This window comes from Miscanthus floridulus, chromosome 18, assembly GCF_019320115.1.
Source record: "Miscanthus floridulus cultivar M001 chromosome 18, ASM1932011v1, whole genome shotgun sequence".
Classification (NCBI taxonomy): domain Eukaryota; kingdom Viridiplantae; phylum Streptophyta; class Magnoliopsida; order Poales; family Poaceae; genus Miscanthus; species Miscanthus floridulus.
The window spans coordinates 84067557-84091101 of record NC_089597.1 but is presented as its reverse complement, the minus strand read 5'-3'; the positions used below and the strand labels follow the sequence as shown (position 1 = coordinate 84091101).

General features: G+C 44.6%; 1 protein-coding gene across 1 annotated transcript; it reads right to left on the bottom strand.

The window, feature by feature from the left end:
* Positions 1-17609: 17609 nt before the first annotated feature.
* LOC136521333 (uncharacterized) lies at positions 17610-18900 on the bottom strand. The gene has a single exon (XM_066515063.1). The coding sequence runs from the start codon at positions 18770-18772 to the stop codon at positions 17963-17965; it is 810 nt and encodes a 269-aa protein (XP_066371160.1). The 5' UTR covers positions 18773-18900; the 3' UTR covers positions 17610-17962.
* Positions 18901-23545: the final 4645 nt, after the last annotated feature.

Genomic DNA, 23545 nt, shown 5'->3' with positions numbered 1-23545 from the left:
TGAGCCATGCATTCATAATTATCAAATAGTGGATGCCATCGGTGTGCCTGATGTAGCCTTGAACGTACGATGCTACATTTTCTATTAATCACAGAATGACCATGGATCGGTGAGATATAATATGGTATATAGGTCACCTAAATGGATAATGAGGCACCAGTATTTACCAGTTGTTGGTCACTGGCTGATTGAGGCAAGGGTGTGTTAGCATCCACTCGGTCTTCAGCCATGCAGTCACCATATTTATTATGTACCCTTGTGTTCGAATCAATAGTAATGCTCAAACATCATGTTACTGACGCGTCAACAACGCACGTCTTTGTCCTGATGGAACATGTGATCTCTGTGTCATATGGCCAGGCAGTAACTCATCGCATCATTCATCATCGGCCTCCTCATGAGGTTGAGGAATATAAATAGGTGTTGCACTGGACTTTGGGATAACCCAATCACTGGATTTCACCGTGGATCCATGAGCTTCAGATTGGCCCGCAGTGGGCTACACAGGCTTAGGAATAAATAACAGGTTCTCCATTGTGACAGACTCTAGGTGTAGGGTGTGCTTCTGTACCTCTTTGAATTTTTTTCTTAGACAATTTCAATGCCTCCTTACGCTTGGGTTCCCTATTGTGCATCCTTTGGCGCTCACGCCTTGCTTCCCTTAGTTCAGGTGTCATGTTTTTGTACCATTCACTATTGTAGTTACTTTTTGATGTACTTTGCACATATGTTTCATCAGCATCGGGAATAGGGGGATTGGTGAAGCCAATAGTGCTCTCCTTCTCTATAGTCTCCTTTTCTGGCTCATCTATCAATGTAATCATACAAATACATTCATTAGCGATTGATTTATGTTGCCTTCTTTGCCGCCGGCATCGTCGCGTGTGGGAGAGGGCATGCGATTTATGTTTCCTTTTTGGTCGGGAGAAATCATCGTGCGGCAGTGGCAGTTACCATTTTGACCGGGCAAAATCATTGTGTGGGCACCCGGTTTCGCATGCCGGGTAATCTTCGCACGTTGGTAAGTTTTTCGCTCGCCGGGCGACAATTCCTATCGATAATTTTTAGTTGTAGAAGATTAGATATGTTCACCTGAATTCCTGAGTCTCCAGTTAAGCATGGCCTTTAGTGACATCTAGGTGTTAGGCAAAGCAACACCATCTTAGTTGGCACCTAGGCTTTTTTCCCCCCTAATAATGCTATTCTATATATGAAAGTTGCTCACAAAAGAAATTGCGGGCATAAAATTCATATACGCATGATAACATTAAATAAATTCTCTATGTAACTGTAATATGAAGTTGCTCTATCAAGCTCTTACTCCCTCCGTCCTAATATACAAGGCGTAACCACTTTTTATTCATGTCTCGTAATATAAGACGTACTCTCTCTATACACACGTACAGTCGATGCAGTAGTGCTAGTGTTGAGAGAGGGAGAGAATTAAATGTGTTCATTGATCTTTGAACCATAGGTGGTTACGCCTTAGGGTGTCCCAATAGCTAGCTATTCTGAAATGGACAGGAAAAAAGTAGGAGAGAGAGTAGTCACTAGCGTAGTTCAAGAATCTAAGAGAATAACATTTGGGTCCAATAGTACAAAAAAATAAGAATGTATAAACTAGTCTTTGCTTTTGTCTCTTATCTCCACGTAAGTTAGCTACATAGTTAGCACCATTGTGGATGCCCTTACATAATGGATAGAGGGAGTAAAACACTGAGTATAGATGCTTGACTATAAAAGCACTCAATGCAGAAACTACTTGATAGTTTCCATAGCCTAAGAAATTACCCATGGAAATCACACCTCATGATGCATAATTCCTATGGGTCCCTTCCTTACACTACTGGAGACGGCCTCTTTGCCGAGGGCCTGAGGCCCTCGGCAAAGGCCCATTAACCCTCGGCAAAGGCTTTGCCGAGGGCGGCCCTTGGCAAAGAGCTCTCAGGGAATTTTGAGTCGGCGAAAAGGGTCTTTGCCGAGGGCCCTTTATCGGGCACTCAGCAAAGAAAAGCAGCCGTCACGGTGCCGGCGCCTGGGACGGAGTCTTTGCCGAGGGCCGTCTCCGGGGGCCCTTGGCAAAGAATTATTCTTTTTTAAAAAAAAAATCTTTGCCGAGGGCAACCAACCATGTCCCTCGGCAAAGAAATGTGCAGAATTTTTCCAAAAAATCTTTGCCGAGGGCAATGGGACGGCCCTCGGCAAAGAATTATTCTTTTTTTTGAAAAATCTTTGCCGAGGGCTTCCACGCAGGCCCTCGGCAAAGAAATTTTATTTTAAAAAAAAGTCTTTGCCGAGGGCCTCCAACCATGGCCCTCGGCAAAGAAATATTGCAGAAATTTTATTTTTTTTAAAAAAAATCTTTGCCGAGGGCAATAGGACAGCCCTCGGCAAAGGACCCTTCTTTGCCGAGGGCCTTGGTTATTGCCCTTGGCAAAGAGGCAGAAATTTAATTTTTTTTTTGTTTTTTGCATTCCATCGACACAAGCATTTCATATATATACATATATATATATATATATATATCAACCATCACATATATATATATATATATCACACAGAACCCATTTTCTCACAATATATCACAACCATAATTGTGAACCACAAATCACAATATATTACAACAACAAGTCACATGTTCATCATCATTCACATGTTTATTACGACAAGTTCATGAAATCTAAGCACAAGTCAGAACCATAAACCACAAATATTACAATAAAGTCCAACCACATCACCTAGCACTAGTCCTCATCAATGTAGCCTATGAGACGGTGGTGAAGGAAAGGCGGGATCACCCGGTGACGCACTACCAAATTGATCGGAACCCGCGGACAGAGGCTGCACAAAGGAGCAGAGATTGCATGTGTGAGTAATCCAGGAAAACAGTTTTGGAACTTAGAGATTGCATCTAGTAATCTAGGAATACAAAAAGATTAGACTCAATTGAAAATTTCGGCAGCACCTCCCCTGCACGGGGAGGTTTCCAAAACCTGTAAGAAACAACGGCATGAACGCCGACATAAACAACGGCACGAACGCCGACATCTACAACGGCACGAATGCCGACATACATGCAAAGCACAAGCAAAAAGTGAATTTTCATACTTACAGGAGTAGCTCCAAGAGTAGGAGGTGGAGGAGCTAAAAACTACACAGGTACACCCGATGCTTGCCTAAGACTTTGCATGATCACCATCATCTCTGCCATCTGCTTCTGCGTGGCCTCGACACAACCTGCTGGGCCTGCAGCTGTGCGGTTAGTTCCACGTTCTGCTCTTGACTTTGTCTTTTTGTTTCTTGCAACTCGGCCTACAATATTTCACTCCAATGTATCAGTAATGCAAATCTAATTTAGGTGTGTAAATATCAACGTACGACGAGTAAAACAGGAATTACCTAGAGTGCCTAGACCTGCTGTAGTGCTGGAGAAGGTGTGAGCGTATGGGCTGGCTAGAGCTCGTGCTCTGTGGTCGGATAGCGTCGAGGGAAGGAACAGTGGTGGAGTCGATGGCACTGTCTGCAATCCACAGCCGCCCATGCTTCTTGCCTCCTCCGAGCCTCATGATCGTCTCTGCATCAATAGGCTCAGTGCACATATTGTAATCTTCCCCATAGATCTCCCTTACCGAGGACGTGTACTCTTGGACTTTAGTGTATACGTTCGGGTCGGAGTACACCTAGGGCGGGGCAGCCGGGTCGAAGGAGACAGAGGACGACGCCCTGCCTATGTGGGACATAGCCCACGCAGAGAACTCTGAGACCTCCTCGCCTGGGTGCGCAGCCTCCTGCGAGAAAGACGGGAATATGGTGAGAAATCAAGCAGAATTGAGCATCAAAATAAATGAAAGAAATCACTTACGTATGCTTGTTTGTATCCGGGGAGGCTGCGGCTGCCTTGATGGTGAGTTGGACCTTGCTCCATCAGACGCTATTCCCGCTACCTCTCGTGCATGCCAACAAAGTCCTGTGATAACCACTTGTCCATGATCATGGCCCAGCACTCGGGATACAATCGGCACCACCAAGGAATCACCTACAAGTCATCAAGTATTTGACATATAAGAAGATGAAATTGAACCTACTTAATATCAAAACGAATCATTATGAATGTTATTCGCCTACCTCAAGGTACTGGTCCCGGGTCAGCGTAATTAGTCTTGCTTGAGGCTTGGGGAGGGACTGCTTAAGTACCGACCTATAGTAGTCTATGTGGGCTTGGACACGCCCATGGTGGTGCATCTCGGAGATGTACTTCCTACAAGGTGCGGCAGCCACCCGATCCGCCTGGGCCTCAAGTCCTTCTTTGGCCTTGAAAAATTTCTGCATACAAAACCGATGTATCCATTCATTATTTTAGTAAAACATTTAACCAATGAATGAGATGTATTAAGCAATGTTGTAAGATAGAAACTTACCCAAAACTCCGCCAATACCCGCTCCTACTTGTTGCGGTAAGTGTCATCCGTGACCAGCGCGTACCTGTCCCAGTTGGAGGCCGGCTCCTGCACAAATGGCTCTTCAGACAGTTGCACAATGCCGATTTACCATTTCCTACACAAAACACCAAGGATGCTTGCGGGGGTGCATGCTGGAGTACCTGACAAAACCAACCAGGCCCTGCACAAGTGATTAAGAAAATTTATCAGTTTCTCTTATGATTTCCAACATATCTTATGAAGTAGTTGTGATAATATCTATAGTTACTTACCTCTTTGCCATAGGCCGAATCACTAGGCAGTTGTGAGGAAGCGAAACCGGAGGGAGGCTCATGGGACCTCGCTCGTAGGGAGTCTGGGTAGCGGTACCCCCTCCGTCGCCCTTGAGCCCCTCGCCTCCCTCACCCTCGAGCGCCTCGCCTCCCTCGCCCATCTGCTGACCCCTCTCGTCCTCCGATGAGGATGTGGCCGTGGCCATCACGTGCTCCTCCTCCAGCACCTCATCACGTGGCGAGGGAGGAGACCGCTGCCTCCTGCGGCTGTAGCCCCTGGTCCTCCTCTCGTCACCTCCTACGGATGCTGCCCCGGACGACGACCCCTCACCTCGAAGGAGAGGGCGGTCTCTCCCGTAAACCAAGGGCGTGTCACGGCGTGGACGTCTACTCGCCATCTTTGTTCAATCACCTGCAATCACAAAGAATGAACAAGACTAATTAGTACATATATTAGAAATAGATTCAAAATATATAAACAAAACACAAATTAAAAAACATAGTATTACATGTATTAGGAATAATCTTCATAATTGGGATCATAGGTCTCATCATCACTGTCAAAATTGTCCAAATGAGCAACACTATCCGAAGGTTCTATGTTGTCATCGTAGTCATTGCCTAGAAGTAATCGCTCAAGCATTGCTATGTCCTTGGCATTTACCACCACATCTCCATCGACCTCGCCATCAACCATTTCGTTGTCTACTTCCATTTCGATTGCTTCGGGTAAGACTATCTCAAACGTGCCTGGTAGCCCATCTTCTTGATAGAACTGTCCATCATATGTGTTTGCGTTGAAGTTATAATCATCATCGTTTGGGGCAGGTAGTTTACCGTGTGGAGATACCTGGTGCACAATAGCCCAACCCTTAAGATCCTCTTTGTCTTGGTTGGCGTATCGAGTATAATACACCTGCACGGCCTGTTGAGCCACAATGTAGACATCTTTTCCAGGATAGATGGAATCTTCTCGAATCTCGACTAGCCCAAGATGAGGGGTTCGTCTCGTTGATCGAGGATTAAACCAGCGGCATTTGAACATGATAGGTTTAAGAGGTTTGTCTCCATGAAATGAGAGTTCATAGATTTCCTCAACTCTACCATGATAGTCGAGGCCATCAGTGCCGGGCGTACAAACTCCGCTATTTGTGGTTTTTTGTTTGGGCCGAATCTGCTCGTAACTTGTTGTATGGAAGCAATATCCGTTCACGTCATAGCCGGTAAATGACTTCACCCTAATGTCACAGCCGTTTGCAACCTGTTTCAACTCGTCACTCATGGACGAACCGGTCTAGGCCTGCAAGGTGAAGCATGATAGATCGTTATATTAATCAAACGTACGATCACCTTGCTCAAAACCTTCTCAAATCTTTACCACAGCCTACACATGCGATAACATGACACCTCGACAAGTTTCATGATTTTTGACTTCGTATGGATTTTATATAATTTAAAAACACTTTTCCGACAAGTTCCTCGTCATGTTACGTGAAGAAGATGCCCAAAATTTGATGCGAGTTTGTGGATAGGGACTCAACATACACCAAATACCATGAATAACATTTTTTGAATCACTAAATTGCATTATTCCATCCACCTGCAGTTCAAATTTGAAATATTCGAAAAAAATCAACGAAAAGAAATAAATTAGGGAAATATATCAAAAAAAGTCAAATTTGGCCCAAATTTTAAATTTTAAATTTAAATAATGTGTTATAGCACCACAAAAAAACTGGGTTCAAAAAACAAGAAAAAAACTCTTTGCCGAAGGTCTAGCCTGGCCCTCGGCAAAGGGGGTCTTTGCCGAGGGCCTGGCCAATGGCCCTCGCCAAAGAATATTTAAAAAAATCTTTGTCGAGTGCTTGACGGCGGGCACTCGGTAAAGACTGACGCCAGTGGCCGCCGTGACCCATCCGGCCATATTTGCCGAGGGCCAATTTGCCGAGGGCTAGGCCCTCGACAAAGATTTATTTTCCGAGGGCCGTTTGTTTGCCGAGGGCTAGGCCCTCGGCAAAGGCTTCTTTACCAAGGGCCTAGCTTTGCCGAGGGCTCCTGGGGCTGGCCCTCGGCAAAGACCCCCTTTGCCGAGTACCCGAGATCTAGCCCTCGGCAAACCCAGAAACCCTCGGCAAAGAGAACGTCTCCAGTAGTGTTATCCCCGGTCAATCCGTTATCCCCATCCAACTATAGGAAGTAACGAGCAGCCCTCTCTAAGGCAGCGCCCATTGTTTCTTCTACCATTGATTCCCATGAAGACACAATTTCTTATTTAGAAATTGTTTCTTCAATTTTTACTCTCTCTCCTTGATAAATTACTTGCCACATTAGCAAAATGTCTATGTGGCAAGGTAATTAATTGGGAGTGCCCTAAGAATTTGTTCAATATAACAAGTGATTTGTTTTTCCCTAACATATTTAGTGATCTCATCAATCTTCTTTTCACATCCAAAAAAAACTTTTTTTTCAGAAATACAGTTCCACTAAACTTGCATCCATTCAACCAAGATATACGATACGACCTCTATCCACCAGCCTAACACGCCCTAAATGGTCAAGTCCTAGGCACTTTTTGGTTAGCCCTTGGATGAGAAGTCTACGGTGCATATGAGTAGCTAAGTTACGTCGTGACTTAAAAAAAGCTAAGTCGCTGCAATTGTGGTGTCATGTTGCTGGTTGGCACTAAATTTGAAGAAACAAATTACTAACAACGACTCCACGTAATTAGAGATAAGCTTATACTACAAAGATTATGATAATTAAACCTTATGTGTTTGGAAATAGAAACAACTAACTTATTATGCATATTATTTAATAATTTGTTTGGAAATTAATAAAAATTCTCCCTCTTAAGGTGAAGGAGTGGAATTTGATTCTGATGTGTGGACTGTAGTAGGGTTGAACGGTTAGTGCTTGTGCAAGGACTGTTTTGCCCTTGGTGCGGTAATCAAATATCTGGGAGCGAAATCATCGAACGTGGCAGTTCACACAACGTAGCGGAATAAATAACATAACACTAGCTAGCTCTGACCAAAGCAAGAAGCACAGCCTCGATCGATCGATATGCATGGTTAAGCCTGTTTTCGCATTTGGCAACGACAGGGCATGCTCGTGAGCAAGAGCTAGCAACGTACAGCACGCGTCTGTCGGCCTGTGGTGTGGTGAGGAGGTCCTTGCGAATGGTGCGTTGGTCTGCCTTTGTTGATAGCGACAAGCGAGCATGGATCATGGATGATGGATGGCGCTGTGTGCTGTGTGTGCTTTACTTGTGTGTGTATAAATAATAATAATGAAAGTCTGGGCGATTAGACGCCACATATTTATATTGTAATGAACTTGTGGGGTGCAGTCACAGCACCCCCCCCGCCCCCCCCCCCCCCCCCCCCCCCCCCCCCCCCCCCCCCCCGGGTGGAACGCGTGCATGATTGATTAAAGCCCCCTTTGGCATGGCATAAGCCAAAGAGGCCCTAAGCTGAAAAGCTTACGTACATGTACGTCGTCAGTGGTGTGGTTGTACGTGGTGTGCCTGATTCGTTCCGCTGTTTCGTTCCCGAATCCAGGGGCAAGAGCAACGGACAGCTATCGTACATTGTACAAGTACGTGTGTGTCTTCCCAGGCAGTGCATCTGCATATGCACAAGCACAAGTGGGGCACGAGCGCGCGGATGTGGAGGTGGACAAGCAGATGGTCTTGGCTCTGGATACTGGTCCTGATGATGCTTCTGGCTTGCATCACGGACGATCAGATCAACCTTGGCCCGCATGCCTGCACCAGCACCGTCAGAACAAGAAAAACAGTTGCGACGCGATCCATGCATGGCCGCCACCGGACCCCAGTCCCCAGTCCCCAGCCCCAGGCAGCCGCAGCCGCCACCGCCAGACATTGTCAGATGAGGAACGAGGCCGAGCCGCCGAGGGGCCAGTGGAGAGTGCATGGTTGGATTGGGAGCCGCCACTTGGTGGGGTCGGTGCTCGGAAGGAGAGGGGCGCCCGCCTTTGCTTCCGCTGCCTGATCGCCATCCCTATCATCACATCATTATTACTATCATCATACATATAGACGCTGCAACAAAGTGGATCTGGCTCCTGCGCGCGTGCTGCGATCATGCAAGCACTTTGAGAGAGGACACGTACTACGTGGTCTATCTAGCGCCCCTAGCTTCCCCTCGACGAAGATCGATCGCCCTCGGTTTGCGAGCCGCGGCCGCGGTCCAACCAGAGCCCGATTTTCCCAGCCTTACTCACGAAGCAACAACCAACAGGGGTGAGGTGAGGGGAACTTCATGATCCTGTGACTGTTCCCTACTTCATGATCCTGACTTTTTTTTTATATAGAGTTTGCTATATATCTAGACATACTCATATTATATATATCTAGATGTACGGCAAAATGGATGTACCGAAAAAAGTCAAAGCGACTTATAATTAGGAAGGAAGGGAGTACAATTCCAAACTTTCCCTGTAGTCGTCACAGCTAAACAAGATTCCCCTGGACAATATTATATCGTTAAAATTTATAGAGTTTACTGTAGGAGAAAAAAAGAGAGGCATTGGATGTATAAATGGAATGCACAATATCTAATCTTCTCCCTAAATACCATAAAGTCCCTTTGCTTTAATTAGGGAGGGTACCATTTCAGTTAAGTATATGGGAAATCAACATCACCTACAAGGAATGCATGAGAGTAATTGGACCAACTTTAGAAAGGAAAATATAAATCCACTTCGTTCTAAGGTCTCATTTCAATAAGATCAATTCAAATAACAAAGTGCATCGATTACAATTTTCAAAATAATATAACTATATATCTTCTGTAGATGAAATACTCCCTTCGTCCATGAATAAAACCACTTATAGAGTTATCCTAAGTCAAAACTTTTTTAAGTTTATCCTAAATTGACTTATGTAAAACTGCAAATTATGTTTGACTTAGGTTTTCTTGCGTAAGTTCTTAAAAATAGTTTGACTTAGGTTTTAAAACAGTGAATAAAACCACTTACTCAAGATTTCATTCTTTTTTTGTTTTTAAGATAATCATGGTTTTTAAGATATGCCCTGTTCGTTTCACTGAAATTTGGCTTATGCTGATTTGTTGCGAGAGGAAAACACTGTTCATTCGCTGAAAAGTACTGCTGAATTAGTTCAAGCGAATAGGGCCAAATTAACCACGATGCTCGTGTCCGTTTAACTGATCTGTTACACCGTCTATATGCTACTCCTAATGATCTATCAATCCAGTAGTTCAGGTCTCCTCGTGGAGATTTGATGATCACTTGAACTAACCACACTGCTGATGGCTGACATCGATCCCTTAAGGCTGATTGCTACACATCATGAATGGTCCAAGCCACAGTAAATTCAGACAGCGATATCCTTGAAGAACTGATCAGCTTATATCAAGTCTGGGCCTCCGTTCCAGCTTATCATAGCCCACACGGGAGCTTCATAGTTTTGTACTTAGATCAAGAATAATTGTAGTAGTGTTAGTCAAACTGTTATGTAATTAAGATCCGAAAAACAAAAAAGAATGAAAAATTAATGAAATCTCATCACATGCTAGATATATAGGACAGAAAGCCTCTTTGTATATTCATGATTAGACGATTCTCTGATGCAAGACGTACGACAGCTCGATCGATCTACGACAGCATGTCGACCAAAGATTGTCTGAAAATTTCATGTAGCAGTGGTTTCTAGAACAATACTACGTACAAGTCCTCTCGTGGCCGGGGCCAGCAGGACATGAGGAACCACACACATGAGCAATTCTTACGATCCAAGACTATCTCCAAGAGACTCTCATATCCTTCCTAAATGTTAGGCATAGATATTTTGATAAAAAAACTACCCTCCAACAGTTTTTCTAAAGTCTGTCTACTGTATAACCATGTGTTTTATGCAGTTTTAACACATGTTTTTTTTAAACCGTAGGATGAAGATCCAATGGCCTCTAGCCTTCTTCTATCTTCAGTCTCCAGCACTGGTAGAGAACCGAGCTTTACTCCCGGTGGGGAACCCCCTCTAGTCCCGGTTCCCCACCCGGGAGCAAGCATCCGGGACTAAAGGGGGGGTCCTTTAGTCCCGGGTCAGGAACCGGGACTAAAGGAGGACCTTTAGTCCTGGTGGGTAACACCAACCGGGACTAAAGGTGCCTCCTGACATGCCACGATGGCCGGCACCTTTAGTCCCGGTTGGTAATACGAACCGGGACTAAAGGTTTTTTTCTTTTTTCTTTTCTTTTCATTTTTTTGTTTTCTTTTCAAAATAGGTTTTCGAAGTCGTATTGTACGCTGCTAATTATACATTTATATGCGCATATAGTATGTTTCGGTTCAAGCACAATGAACGTATTAAATCACACAATTCAAGCATAGAAATATATATATATATATATATATATATATATATATATATATATATATATGCATGCATCATATATATATTTACATGCATGCATGCATATGTGTATTTTACATTATATTATTTCATGTGCATATATTACAAAAGATTGCATTATAGTTGTTGTGACATAACAAGTTTCTTCTCATCCTCTAGCTTGGCTTCAATGGCAGTGTTGGGTCGAAGTAGAACTCGTCCTTGGAATCGATGACCTGCTCATTAAAAAATCCGGCTATAGACTCTTGAATTGCTTTGATTTGGTCTTGCCGTATGACCTTTTCCTCCAACCATCGAGTCTACAGGTTTGAATTAAAGGAAAATAAATTAATATATGTACATATATATATATAAAGACATAGTAACACAATCAATAATAATAATTAAATGAATATATAGTGTATTTTTAACGTACTTTGAGTCTCTCTGTAGGAGTTCTTTGGGAGAGCACCTTGATAAACTTGCAAACATAGTAACCACAGTAGTTGTTCCCCTGTTCCTGCCTCAGACACCACTTTACGAGAAAAAGATTTGTCATCCAATCTGGTGATCCGGTGAAAGCTATATGTTTAATTAATAAAGATGATGCGATTCAGGGGACTTACTTTCAATGGGATTACATTCAGTGGCGCTTTGCATTTTTCCATGTGTTGCTTCTCAATAAAGGTTTTCCAAACACTGCCCAATAAAAAATTTGCCACGTCATTAGATATAGTTAATCATCATGTTTGTGTGTATATATAGTTGCTAGAGATCCCGAAATTACCTCTGGATAATATCTATCATATCTTGGTAGTCTTGTTGTGGTTTTCTCATCGAGTCATAGATTATCAAGTGACTTTTCACCAGATCGATGTCCATCAATATCCAGTGATTGCTGCATATGTTTATAGGATATAACGCATAACACTCATTAATTAACTAGAATCAACATATGAGCCATTAAGGCTATGATCGACATGATTAACACTCACTTGAAGTTATAGGGAAAGAGTATATCCTTCTTGTGGCGTTGGTTCACTAAGAAGTTCATGATGTTACTCTCTGACTCAGACTTCCAATTAGTCATTGGAGTAATTGGGTCTTTGAATACTATATGGGGATCAACAAAACCAATTTCATTGCAGCCTTCCTTTCTGAGCTCTGTCATTGTAAATCTGCATATATATAGTACTTGTTAGGATAATTTATATGCATATGCACACATATGATGAGTTTAATAATAGATCGAAAGAATTATTACTTACAGGCAATAGCAGCTAATGATAACTTTGTCCAGAGAGGTAAGGTGGCATAGTTGATGAAATTCTGCAAAGTCAACATACATAACATCATCGCCACGGAACCAATGTTCGTCTCTAATTCTGACACCAACGCAGAAGTCTCCACTGGTAGACGCCTGCATGTACCACTTGTTTAGCAGGTACATTTGCGTCCCCAGATCAGATAAGGCTTGAGGGTTGTATAGACTCTGGCCTAGTACAAATTTTTTCTTCCAAATATCAACCTCCGCCGCACTCTCAATGTTTCCATCACCAAACATCTGGTAAAGGTCGAGACCAGTCTCATCAAGAAATTCACCAAGGTGATCCAAATCGACATCCGGAGGTATGTTTGCCTGATGCATTAATCCTAAATTCGAACCATATTCATTACCAACAACTAGCGGGGGGATTGATTGGTGCGCTTGTTGTCCGAGTTGGGCAACTCCTTTCCCTGCCCGCTTCTTTTTCTGTGCCGCCTCAATTGACTTGGTGAGAGTGCGGTCATAGTCTGATAACGTTGATTTGGACGGCTTACGAGATTCCCGCTGTTGATGCTGGTAAGAAGTCACCTTTTTTCTTAAAATATCCGGAGCTACGAAGAAGTACGGTTTCTCTGGGTTTCTCCTTGCTTCTTGATTCATTTTAAGTTTGTCATAGAATCTAGACATGTCTTTTTTATATGCATCAGTTCCTTCTTCCTTCTCTTCAGATATTATTTTGGGAATAGCCCTTGGTTTCACGGTGGCTTTCTTTGCAGGCGGGGACTGATTCTTCGTTTGAGGGGCTGGCCTCTTGCTAGGCTTCTTGGTAGGCGGGGGCGGGGGAGGCGTTGGAGACCTCCTTGGAGGTGTTGGCAGCGGCGTTGGAGACCTCCTTGGAGGTGTTGGCAGCGGCGTTGGAGACCTCCTTGGAGGTGGCGGCTGTGGCGTTGGAGACCTCCTTGGAGAGGGTGTGGATGCAGCCTCGTCTTCCAACACAATGTCATCGTACAGAGCACTATGATGATCTGGCGATTGAACAATTGGATTTAGGTTGGGGGAGGATCTGCTACAAAAAAAGGAATGACATATTATTATGAGCAGATTGTTAATTATTTAAGCCAATACAAATTAATGATGTAGTGTTTTCATCCGCACGTACCTATGGTGAGGTAGTTCAGAAGGAGGTGGAGCCGACATCCCTGGAATGATGATGTAGCGCTTGCGCCATAGAATGAATGTCTTCTCCGCTTCTCCTAGAGTCTTCTCGCCATCACCTCCAGGAATGTCAAGAGGCAAATCACTAAAACCTTTTTCAGCTTTATCTACCGAGATGGTGGCATATCCTTCTTGGATTATATTCCCATGAATCCTTGGTGTCTTGGTTCGGTCGATAGGATTAACAAGACCGATAGCCACCTTGATTGTGGAATTCTCCTTCGGAATGTGTAGCTCACACGTTGTACAAGGTTCAGTGACGTCATCCACAGGGAAGCGCAGTCCTGTGTCCCCTTGATTTGGTATCTCCGTGGAAGCGTAGCTGCTTTTCAACTGAACAGATTGGCTAATGTTGATTCCTGGCTCTGATGCCTGCTTGCTTGCACTCACTGCTATTTGCACTTGCCTTTTGATTTCCTCCTGCATTCTCGCTTCAAGGTTTTTTTCCCGCTCCTGTGCTTCACGCACCGCTTCCTCCAACCTCTGGAGCCGGTGTGCCTCTGGCATACCGGGCATGCATCCAATTTCTCGTACTCTTTGCCACGGTATAGGATGCAGTCATTAGGACATGCATGTATCTTCTCTATTTCTAGCCCCATAGGACAGACAACTTGTTTTGCTTCGTAGGTAGTGGCGGGCAATTCATTGTACTTCGGAAGCATCTTCTTTTGGATTTTTAGTAACTCTCCAAATCCCTTGTCAGATACACCATTCTTTGCCTTCCATTGCAGCAATTCTAGTGTGGTTCCCAACTTTTTCTGCCCTGCATCACAAGTTGGGTACAACAATTTCTTGTGATCTTCTAGCATCCGCTCGAACTTGATCTTCTCCTTTTCACTTTCACATTCTCTTTGTGCATCACGAATGACCTAACAAAGATCATCAGCCGGCTCATCTTCTGCGGCTACCTCTTCTTCAGCTTCTCCCATTGCAGTATCATTGAAGCACGCACCATCAGGAATAATATCATTGTCGTCCCATTGTTCTTCTTCATCTTCTTCCATTACAACACCGGTTTCTCCGTGCTTTGTCCAACAAATATAGTTTGGCATGAAACCCGACTTGAACAAGTGTGAATGAAGAGTCCTTGAGCAAGGATATTCCACCGTATTCTTACATATGGCACATGGGCAGCACATGAAACCGTCGCGTTTGTTTGTCTCGGCCGCACGTAATAAAGAATGCACGCCGTCAATGAACTCTTGTGAGCGGCGATCAGCATTATACATCCAATGACGGCTCATCTGCATTACATGACATAAATATCATATTAAAACCTAGATCATAATTAATTATTTATACAACATGCGTGCCACCACAAAAGATACAAATTTATGAAAGCATCGCTACAATGTAGACAATCCCAACTACCACTAAAAGAACTAAAGCTAAAATACATTTCAGGAGCACAAGGATTTCGCGACCAATCTCAACTAAAACAGACAGATCCCCCGATTGTGCAACATCTTTGGGCTTCTTCGGCTGGATCACTGCCTCATTAGCCGCCGTATCTGCCTGTTGTGCAAGATATTTTTGCACGAGTTCAACATACTCTTCCTCCCAGTAGAAGCCTGAACATCGTCCACTGCCATCCCACTGAAATTAAAACAAAAAACTAAAACTTTAATCACAACTATCATGAAAATAGGTATAAACTAACCATAATCATTAAATACGATAAAATAACTCACATTGCGATCCGGACACTTGTAGAAGATACGATCCTTGTTGGGACCCTCCTTCTTCACTCGGTACTCCATCACAATCTTCATCTCATCACGACACTTGCCGCATGGAATGAGAGGAAGGCCCGGCCTAAGTCGCTTTGGAAACCCATGAGAGGCCGAGGACCCGAAAGCAGTTGCCATCTACTCTCTATACTCATTTTTTAATACACTATAAATTTCTTCTTTTATAAACAAATAAAATTAACAAACTATAAAATTATCTAGATCTCTAAACAATGATATTTTTAATGGTCATTGTGTTCTCGTCTTTTACTGTGGCAGGTAAGTAATTCATATGATATTTCCGCAAATTAACAGAAGAATGGGAATGTACACACATAACAGACTACTACGACGATATCGGGACGTGTGAATAAATAACCATCCGTACTAGTTGACCTTGCTTACGTGATCATCTCGGCGAGCATTTCTCCACCGGACAGCACCGTACTTGGTCAAGGAAGAGCTCCGATTCTATGAGGAAGGGAACACGGTCTCCCACGACCGTTGTCGCTCTCCCTCGTAGAATCAAAGCTCCTCCTTGATGTCCGTTACCGCTCGACAGAGAACATGCTTGCCGAGCTGAACACGGTCCGCAAGTTCAACTAGTACGGATTTTCTATAATTTTCTAACTATTTTCTAAGTTTTTATTTATATATACTACGTTTAGGTACGGTGATTGACAGACTACTACGACGATATCGGGACATGTGAATAAATAACCATCCGTACTAGTTGACCTTGCTTACGTGATCAGCTCGGCGAGGATTTCTCCACCGGACGGCACCGTACTTGGTCAAGGAAGAGCTCCGATTCTACGAGGAAGGGAACACGGTCTTCCACGACCGTTATCGCTCTCCCTCGTAGAATCAAAGCTCCTCCTTGACGTCCGTTACCGCTCGGCAGAGAACATCCTCGCCGACCTGAACACGGTCCGCAAGTTCAACTAGTAAGGATTTGCTATAATTTTCTAACTATTTTCTAACTTTATATTTATATATACTTTAACCTTCTTTCATGTAAATATGCAAGCTTAAAGTGATTTTGAGCTCAAATTGCTTACAAATGAAAAAAAACCACAATAAAGAACCATAAATATATATAGTGAATAAAATGGCATAAGAAAATGGTAAAAAATGAGAGTATGAGATTGGTAACCTTTACAACTGAAGAATCGACGGAGGAATCGAAGAATGGATGGAGGAACAATGGAGGGAGGGAGGAAGCAAGAACACTACTGCAGTGAGCTTCAAAATGTGCTGAGCTCGGGCTCGGGGAGGAAGGAGGAGACGGCCGATTTATAAAGGGAGAACATTTAGTCCCGGTTGATAGATCCAATCGGGACTAAAGGTAACTTTCCAACCCCGGGCGCAGCCACGACCCGGGAGTAGACCTTTACTCCCGGTTGGAGCCACAAACCGGGAGTAAAAGTATACCTTTAGTCCCGGTTGGTGGCTCCAACCGGGACTAAAGGTCCCTGCCACCTCTGTCTGGCGCAGTAGCCGTTGGGCAGGGACCTTTAGTCCCGGTTGGAGCCACCAACCGGGACTAAAGGTATTTCTAGTCCCGGGGGCAAAAAATTCCGGGACTAGAGCCCATTTTGGCCGAGGATCAAAGGTCTGTTCTCTACTAGTGCAGCCTTCTTCTACCTCCAGACGCACTGCAAAAACTCGCCCCTGCCTGCCGCCGTTGGCCACCCCACCCTTGGCTGCGGCTATGTCGGCACAAATCACAAGCAACAACAAATCACAAATCTCATATCACAACAAATATTTTTTTCTATGAAAGGACAAGGACAAATCACGGTTGTGTCGGCATAAATCACAAGCAACAAATCGCGGCGGCGTAGGCACGGGAGCAGCGGCGGCGCTGGCATGGGAGCGGCGGCGGCGTGGGCACGGCGCGGCGAGGCTGCAGCGGCGCGGGCATGGGCGGGCACGGCACGGCGCGGTGAGGCCACAGTGGTGGCGCGGGCACAGATCGAACGAAGGCGTGCTGGAGCTGGGGAAGATCAGACGGCTTTAAAATCATGTGTTGGATTGCTCTAAAACACATGGGTGTGGTATAGCATTTCTGTTTCTAAATGGTCATCCAAATATAACCATCTTCTATTCCGAATTTTTCGCTAGCCAAAAATAGAATACGAGAATGGCTCTCTAGAATGTGCATGATATACAGAAAAAATGTTGGAGTGAAAAGATATAGAAAACGAATTTTATGTAAATGACTCCAAACAATGATTTAGAGAGTGTGATTTAGAAAGGATCTCGGAAATGCTCTTATCACTAGTGTTCTTCTTCAGTGCTAATGTCTTTGCAAGTTTACAACCTGTACCATATTACTTGCAGCAAAATACATGCCGCCAAAACAAAATTTACACATATATATACTATGCATGCATGGATCTAGCTTGCAAACATGTTGTTGTGCAAAATCTCTCTCCCTCACCAAGACCAAGCTCTAGACTAGCTCTATGAGTAGCTTGCTCTCAACGAACATGCTTTATCCATGCATGCATGCACAAACACTGCTACTAATATATAGTATATGGAGTTTAGCACAGACGACACACTTCACACCTGAACAAAATTAAGGTTCATCCAAGCTAACACTCTATGGACACACACACACATGTGTGTAATGTGGATGCATGGCTTCATGGCTTCTAGGCGATGCCAGAGACCGGTGGCGCATACCCGCCGCCATAGTAGTCCGGCGTGGCGGTGGCGAGGCACTGCTGCGTGCGCAGCTGCTCGTAGAACTTCTTGATGAACTCCTCGGCGTCCAGGTCCACCTGGCCACCGTCCTCGTCGTCCCTGAGCGGGAACGGCGAGTCGGTGATCCTGAGCTGCCTCGCGTGCTTGGGCGTGCGGCCAAAGCTCGCCCACAGCGCCGGCGACGGCGTCGCGGTCAGCGCGAGGGGAGACGGTTGTTGGTCCGAGCTGGTGACATCGTCGCCGCCGCCGCCGCTGAGCAGCTGGTCGTTGTTGTTGAGGATCTCGAAGACCCTGGCAATGTCGGCCGCGTCGTAGTTGTACCAGCCGGGCTCGGCGCCGTTCGCGCCGCGGTGCGTGCCGCGGCGGCTGTTGTTGTTGCGGCGGCGGCGCTTGCCGGTGGGGATGAGGTTGAGGTGGAGGGACGGGTACGAGGGGGTGTTGCTGCAGCTGAACTCCACCTCGCGCGTGCCGCGCGGGTCGTAGACGGCGAGGGACGGGTCGAGGGTGCGGCCGCACGAGAACTGCTGCGGAGGCGGCGCCGCTGCGTCAGCCGCGGCGGCGGCCTTGTTGTCGTGGTGGCTGTTGTGCCCGTGCGCGGTCATGAGGTTGCCGAGGGCCTTGCCGGCGATCTTGCCGCAGTGGACGAGGAGGTGCAGGTCCATGGCCAGCTTCCGCTTCGGCATGCCCTTGCGGAGCATGAACAGCACGGCGCGCACCACGTGCCACAGGCGCCGCGCCATGTTCGGCTCCATCGCCATCTCTCCTCGATCCAGTTGCGCTTGCGGCTGCTCGACTTTGATTTCTTGCGCTGATTTGATTTTCGAGAGAGATCGTGTTGGTTTGTGGTGAGAGAGTAGTGCTTGTTCGATCGTGGAGGTGCTTTGGGGTTTGCGTTTTAGCACGAGTAGAGGAGGGTGGAGTGAGGGGCTATTTAAAGCCACGTACCAAAGCTATGTGCTGGCTGCCCTAATCAACTAGTGGAGCCCCCTTTTTTGTGTTTTTTTGCTGCCCGAATTCAAGTGGCTAATCAACTAGTGGAGCCCCCTTTTTGTGGTTTTTATTTTATTTTATTATTCACTGGTGGGAACAGGGATCCATGGATTGGGCATCAGGGAATAGTGGTTTGACAAGAGGTCAAGAGGCACTACTCCTACAAAGGAGTTCATCACTGCATTGGAAGGTATTGCCACAAAGGCACAAAGCTCTACCATAGGAAAGGAGGCTCTGTGGAGTCTCCTCATGAGAAGCCCATCGTGTCGCTCATCAGCATGGTCGGATGCCAACATGTTGTAATTTCTCTGTAAAAAATACAAAAAAAAGATAATAAAAATAGAAGTGATGCGCCCAGTTTTTGTTAACAACATGTTGATTTAACAATTGATATGGAATTTTCATGTAATTGGTTTCCTATTTCATATTGAGAGTTGAAGACAGCTTCAATTTCCAGTAGTCAAAACACATGAAAAAGTTCCTTTTCCCATTTGAAAATTCTTTTTGAACGACCAGACATTTGAAAATTCTAATTTCTTATTCAAATTTCAAAAATCTGTTGAACTTAAGAAAGGTGAATGAGAGACACAAGTTTCATATTCTTATTATTAAGTCTCATTGTCCTTTATGATGGCTATGATGTATACGGTCATGTTTGCTTCTCTTATAATCCGTATTTTTCAGCTTGTTTTTTCAGCCGAAACAGTATTTTTCTCTTACAACAAATCAGCCGAAATAGTATTTCAGCTTGTTTATATATATATATATATATATATATATATATATATATATATATAGCTGTTGATAGATGATGCATGCACAATAAGGAAAGTATTTCCGACCTTCATGATCAGTCAAACGTACGTGATATGATTGAAATGGAGAGAAAACTGAAGCTAATTAGTGTGATAATTTGTTTCAGAGGATTAATTGTTGTGACAAATTCGTCAGAAGTCATTAATTTGTACTCATCATGATTCATGAATCATCCGAACCCCTTTCAGATGCAAGGGTATCCCGCAACGTACCATCCAACCTGATTCTGTGACACAAGGTATCAAAAACTACCCCCAATATGTTGCAATTTGGTAAAAACGATTGTTATTCTAGCTTTGATCATTAATTCCTATAAATCCATATAATTTAACAACATGCGAATTATATATTATAAACTATTTTTCAATGTGACTAGCTAAAACGTGAATTTTATGATGTTAATCTATATGAATATATAAGAATAGATGGCCATTGCAACCGACTTCTCTGTATAGTTCTGTTACTGAGCTCCATTATATACTCCAAAAGCTAACTAAAATAAAGTGATTGCACCATGGTTTAAACCTTTTCCTCGTTTGTTAGCTACGTGGCACCAACCCCACAACAACAAATGCTCTAAAGCAGATCAACTTACTAGTGCAATTATTGGCCATCATATCTCCATTTACTCTGGAAGGGACACTTGGTATGCACCCGAGAGGGAGAAAAAGCTTCAAATTCATTTATAATGTGTCCACATATACCTTGTTTAAATATGGTACTGGGTTTAGCAATACTTGATTATTAGCACTATCAGTTATCTAGATGTTTTTCTTTCTATAAAGAATTATCTAGATGTTTTCCCGTTGTCAGATGGATAAACACAATCATGTACCCGGTTGCTACTATATATAAGCACCATTGAGTACAATATATAGCAGGAATATTGTACCAAGCTTAAGACTTGCCCAAGTGGGTAGGTTCCAACAAAGCCTCCACAATAATTCTCATGAGACGCACCAGGAAAAAAGATAAACCATAGAAATTCTCACAAAAATAACATCTAGCCAATTTGGTAGAGTCTAATCATCACAACCAATAATAGATATTGGATGTATTCTATTTTCTAAAAAATTACCCACGTCTGCTATTACGAAAAATACGTAAATGTAAACCCTAAATTGACATCTAAATTATCCACTTATGCCATTATAAAAGATAATTAAGGTAATCCCATAAATTTTAAATTACCCACCTATATCATTATGAAAGATAATTCAAAGTAACTGCAAAAGTTGATAACTAAGAGTGAAGTCTAGAACCTAGAATCTAATTTTTAAAATAAAATATAAAGGGAAGTTTTGAACAAAAGGTACAATTATTAACACTAGAGCTTGAACTTGACACGTGGATAAAACATTAGAACAACTAATAAGATTCAAAGTTGAAAGCCAAAATATATACTCTTGATGTAAGTAGGGTGAATATACATGTGCTTTCATAAATAAGTCTGCCACTTTCTTTCTCAATTATATATGGGAGAATTTGGACCTGTTTGAATCATTAGACTAAACTATCAGCCTGTTCGTTTGGCTGTGGCTTATCGTAAACGATCGTAAATTTCTAGCCGGAACAGTATTTTTCTCTCACACAAACTAGCCAGCAGTACTTCTTTACGAACCAGCAACGATACAAACCAGCCAACCGAACAGGTTGTATATGTTTAGTCCTAGACAATCCAAATGGATAACAGACCAAAAGGTAGACTATTTTTTAGTCTAGCTCAACTAGTCGTTAGTCCATCTCAGTAGTCCATGTCTTCAAACAGCATAGAACTAAAGTTTAGTCATCTAAACTTTCAGTTAAACTTTAGTTGGGATAATAACTAGTCCAGGTCCCTTGCACATCTTTGTATTAAGAAATATCGAGATTGAAATTTCGGTTACACACCATCCGGAGAGTTTACACGCGCATATAGTTAGTTAGTTAGTTAAAGTTACTGGTCATGATTCATGAGAACCACGAGATTTGCACTTGTCACTTTTCTATTCTCCACCTCCTTTCGGTTTCTTCTTTGCTCCTTCATGCGTGAAATCATGCATTTGGCTGCTTTTCATATGGGGTTCTTGTGGTTACACGGGTTCAAACCCCCCAAAGACCGCTGCCGAAGTGTTACAGCTTTGTTGGACCGCAAGCTCTTTTTAGGTAAAGCTAGAAGAGTCACTTCGCTATCTTTAGCTTGCCGACCCACTCGATCAACACGTACTCCATAAAAGAAAATGGAACAAAACTCATGGTCAATCGTGTTATGGTGATGATCACATCAACCATTGATTAATGATGCATACTGATTGAATGCCTTAGTACTCATGCTAATTTAACCTCCGGGGGAGTATAAAATTACTATCAATCTCTAAATTTAAGCGTCTGTTTGCTTAGCTAGCTTAATTATATTTAGGGGACAGAATAAATACAGCTAGCAATAACACGTACATGCCCCGTTCACTGGTTTGAAACTTGGCTGAAACTGGCTGAAAACACTGTTCTGGCTAAATTGTTGTGAGAGAAAAACACTGTTCCGGCTAAAAAAAACAAAGCCGAACAAGCCGAATATGAGGTAAGCCGAACAGGACCACATCGGTGAAAGGAGTATTGGGTTGTAATGACTTTTTTAACAAGTCTACTCTGCAGAAACTCTCATAATATCTATTTTGCTATATATCTAATAATCGTTATGATTGTCAAACTCTCAAACAAAAGTAAAACGGAGCGCTCCTCAAGGGCAATTCGGGGACGACCTTCGTTGGTGGCCTAGGGCCAGCCCTCCCGTCTCCTCCTGGCCGCCGTCGCCGCCCTCCGGCGTGCGGCGGCAGCGGCCCGTGGCAGCCCGAAAAAAGGCTCCTGTCACCCCCCCCCCCCTTTCTCCTTACCCCCTCCTTCTCACCCCTCCACCGGATCCGGACTCTTGGGGGCCGGATCTGCCTTCGCCAACACCGGACCTAGGTGGGTTCGCCCCGAGCAGGCTACGGTAGGCATCGCGCAGCCTCTTGGCGCATGCTAGGCAGCGGCCGGTGGCCATGGGGTGGCTGGCTTCGCCAAGCCCATGGCGGCGGCGGCCTGGGTCCCCGGGCGTCGGTGGATGGGGAGGCTCCAGCTTCGCTAGATCTGGTCGTGGCTTGTGGCTTCGACGGCCTCTGCTTGGTGTCGGGGTCTTTCGGCGGGCGGGTCCATGCTGCGGCTGGCCAGGGATGGCCTTCGACCGCCGGAGCCGTGGCGGTGGCGTCCGACTCCCTCCATGGTTGTGGCTGGCTCTGGTTCGTGGCGCACCCCCCCTTTGGCCGCCGGCCAGGGCAACAGCGGGCTACTGGGGCACGCACACCTCCGGTGGGCCTGGGAAAGGCTTCCTCTGGCTCCACTGTCCCCTGCGCAGTGGCCGTCGTGGGTGGTCGAATCTTGCTGCTCGCCGTCGTGGGCTCCCCTTAGCATGGCAGCGTAGCCCCCCTCCCAACCAGCGATGTCGAGTTCTGTGCTTGGGGGTCTACCCTCCCTGGCTTCTTGTTCTAGGCCGGCGACGGTGGTGCAGTCTGCGTCATGTTCCTTCCTGGAGGCGTCGTCGAAGCTTGTCTTCACCGTGTGTTGCCGAGGCGGGTTCTGGGATGAAAATCCCGTGTGCTTCTGTCAACGATGATGGCGTCCGAGGATGTTAGTCCCCTTCATGAAGGCTTTGTTGGAGCATTCCTGCGGCCGTGCCTAGTGTCTGATTGTGCTTCATGCTGTTCTTCACT

What these genes read in the sequence shown, in the direction of transcription:
- LOC136521333 (XM_066515063.1), bottom strand. Translation starts at nt 18,772, where the DNA reads ATGGCGATGGAGCCGAACATGGCGCGGCGCCTGTGGCACGTGGTGCGC.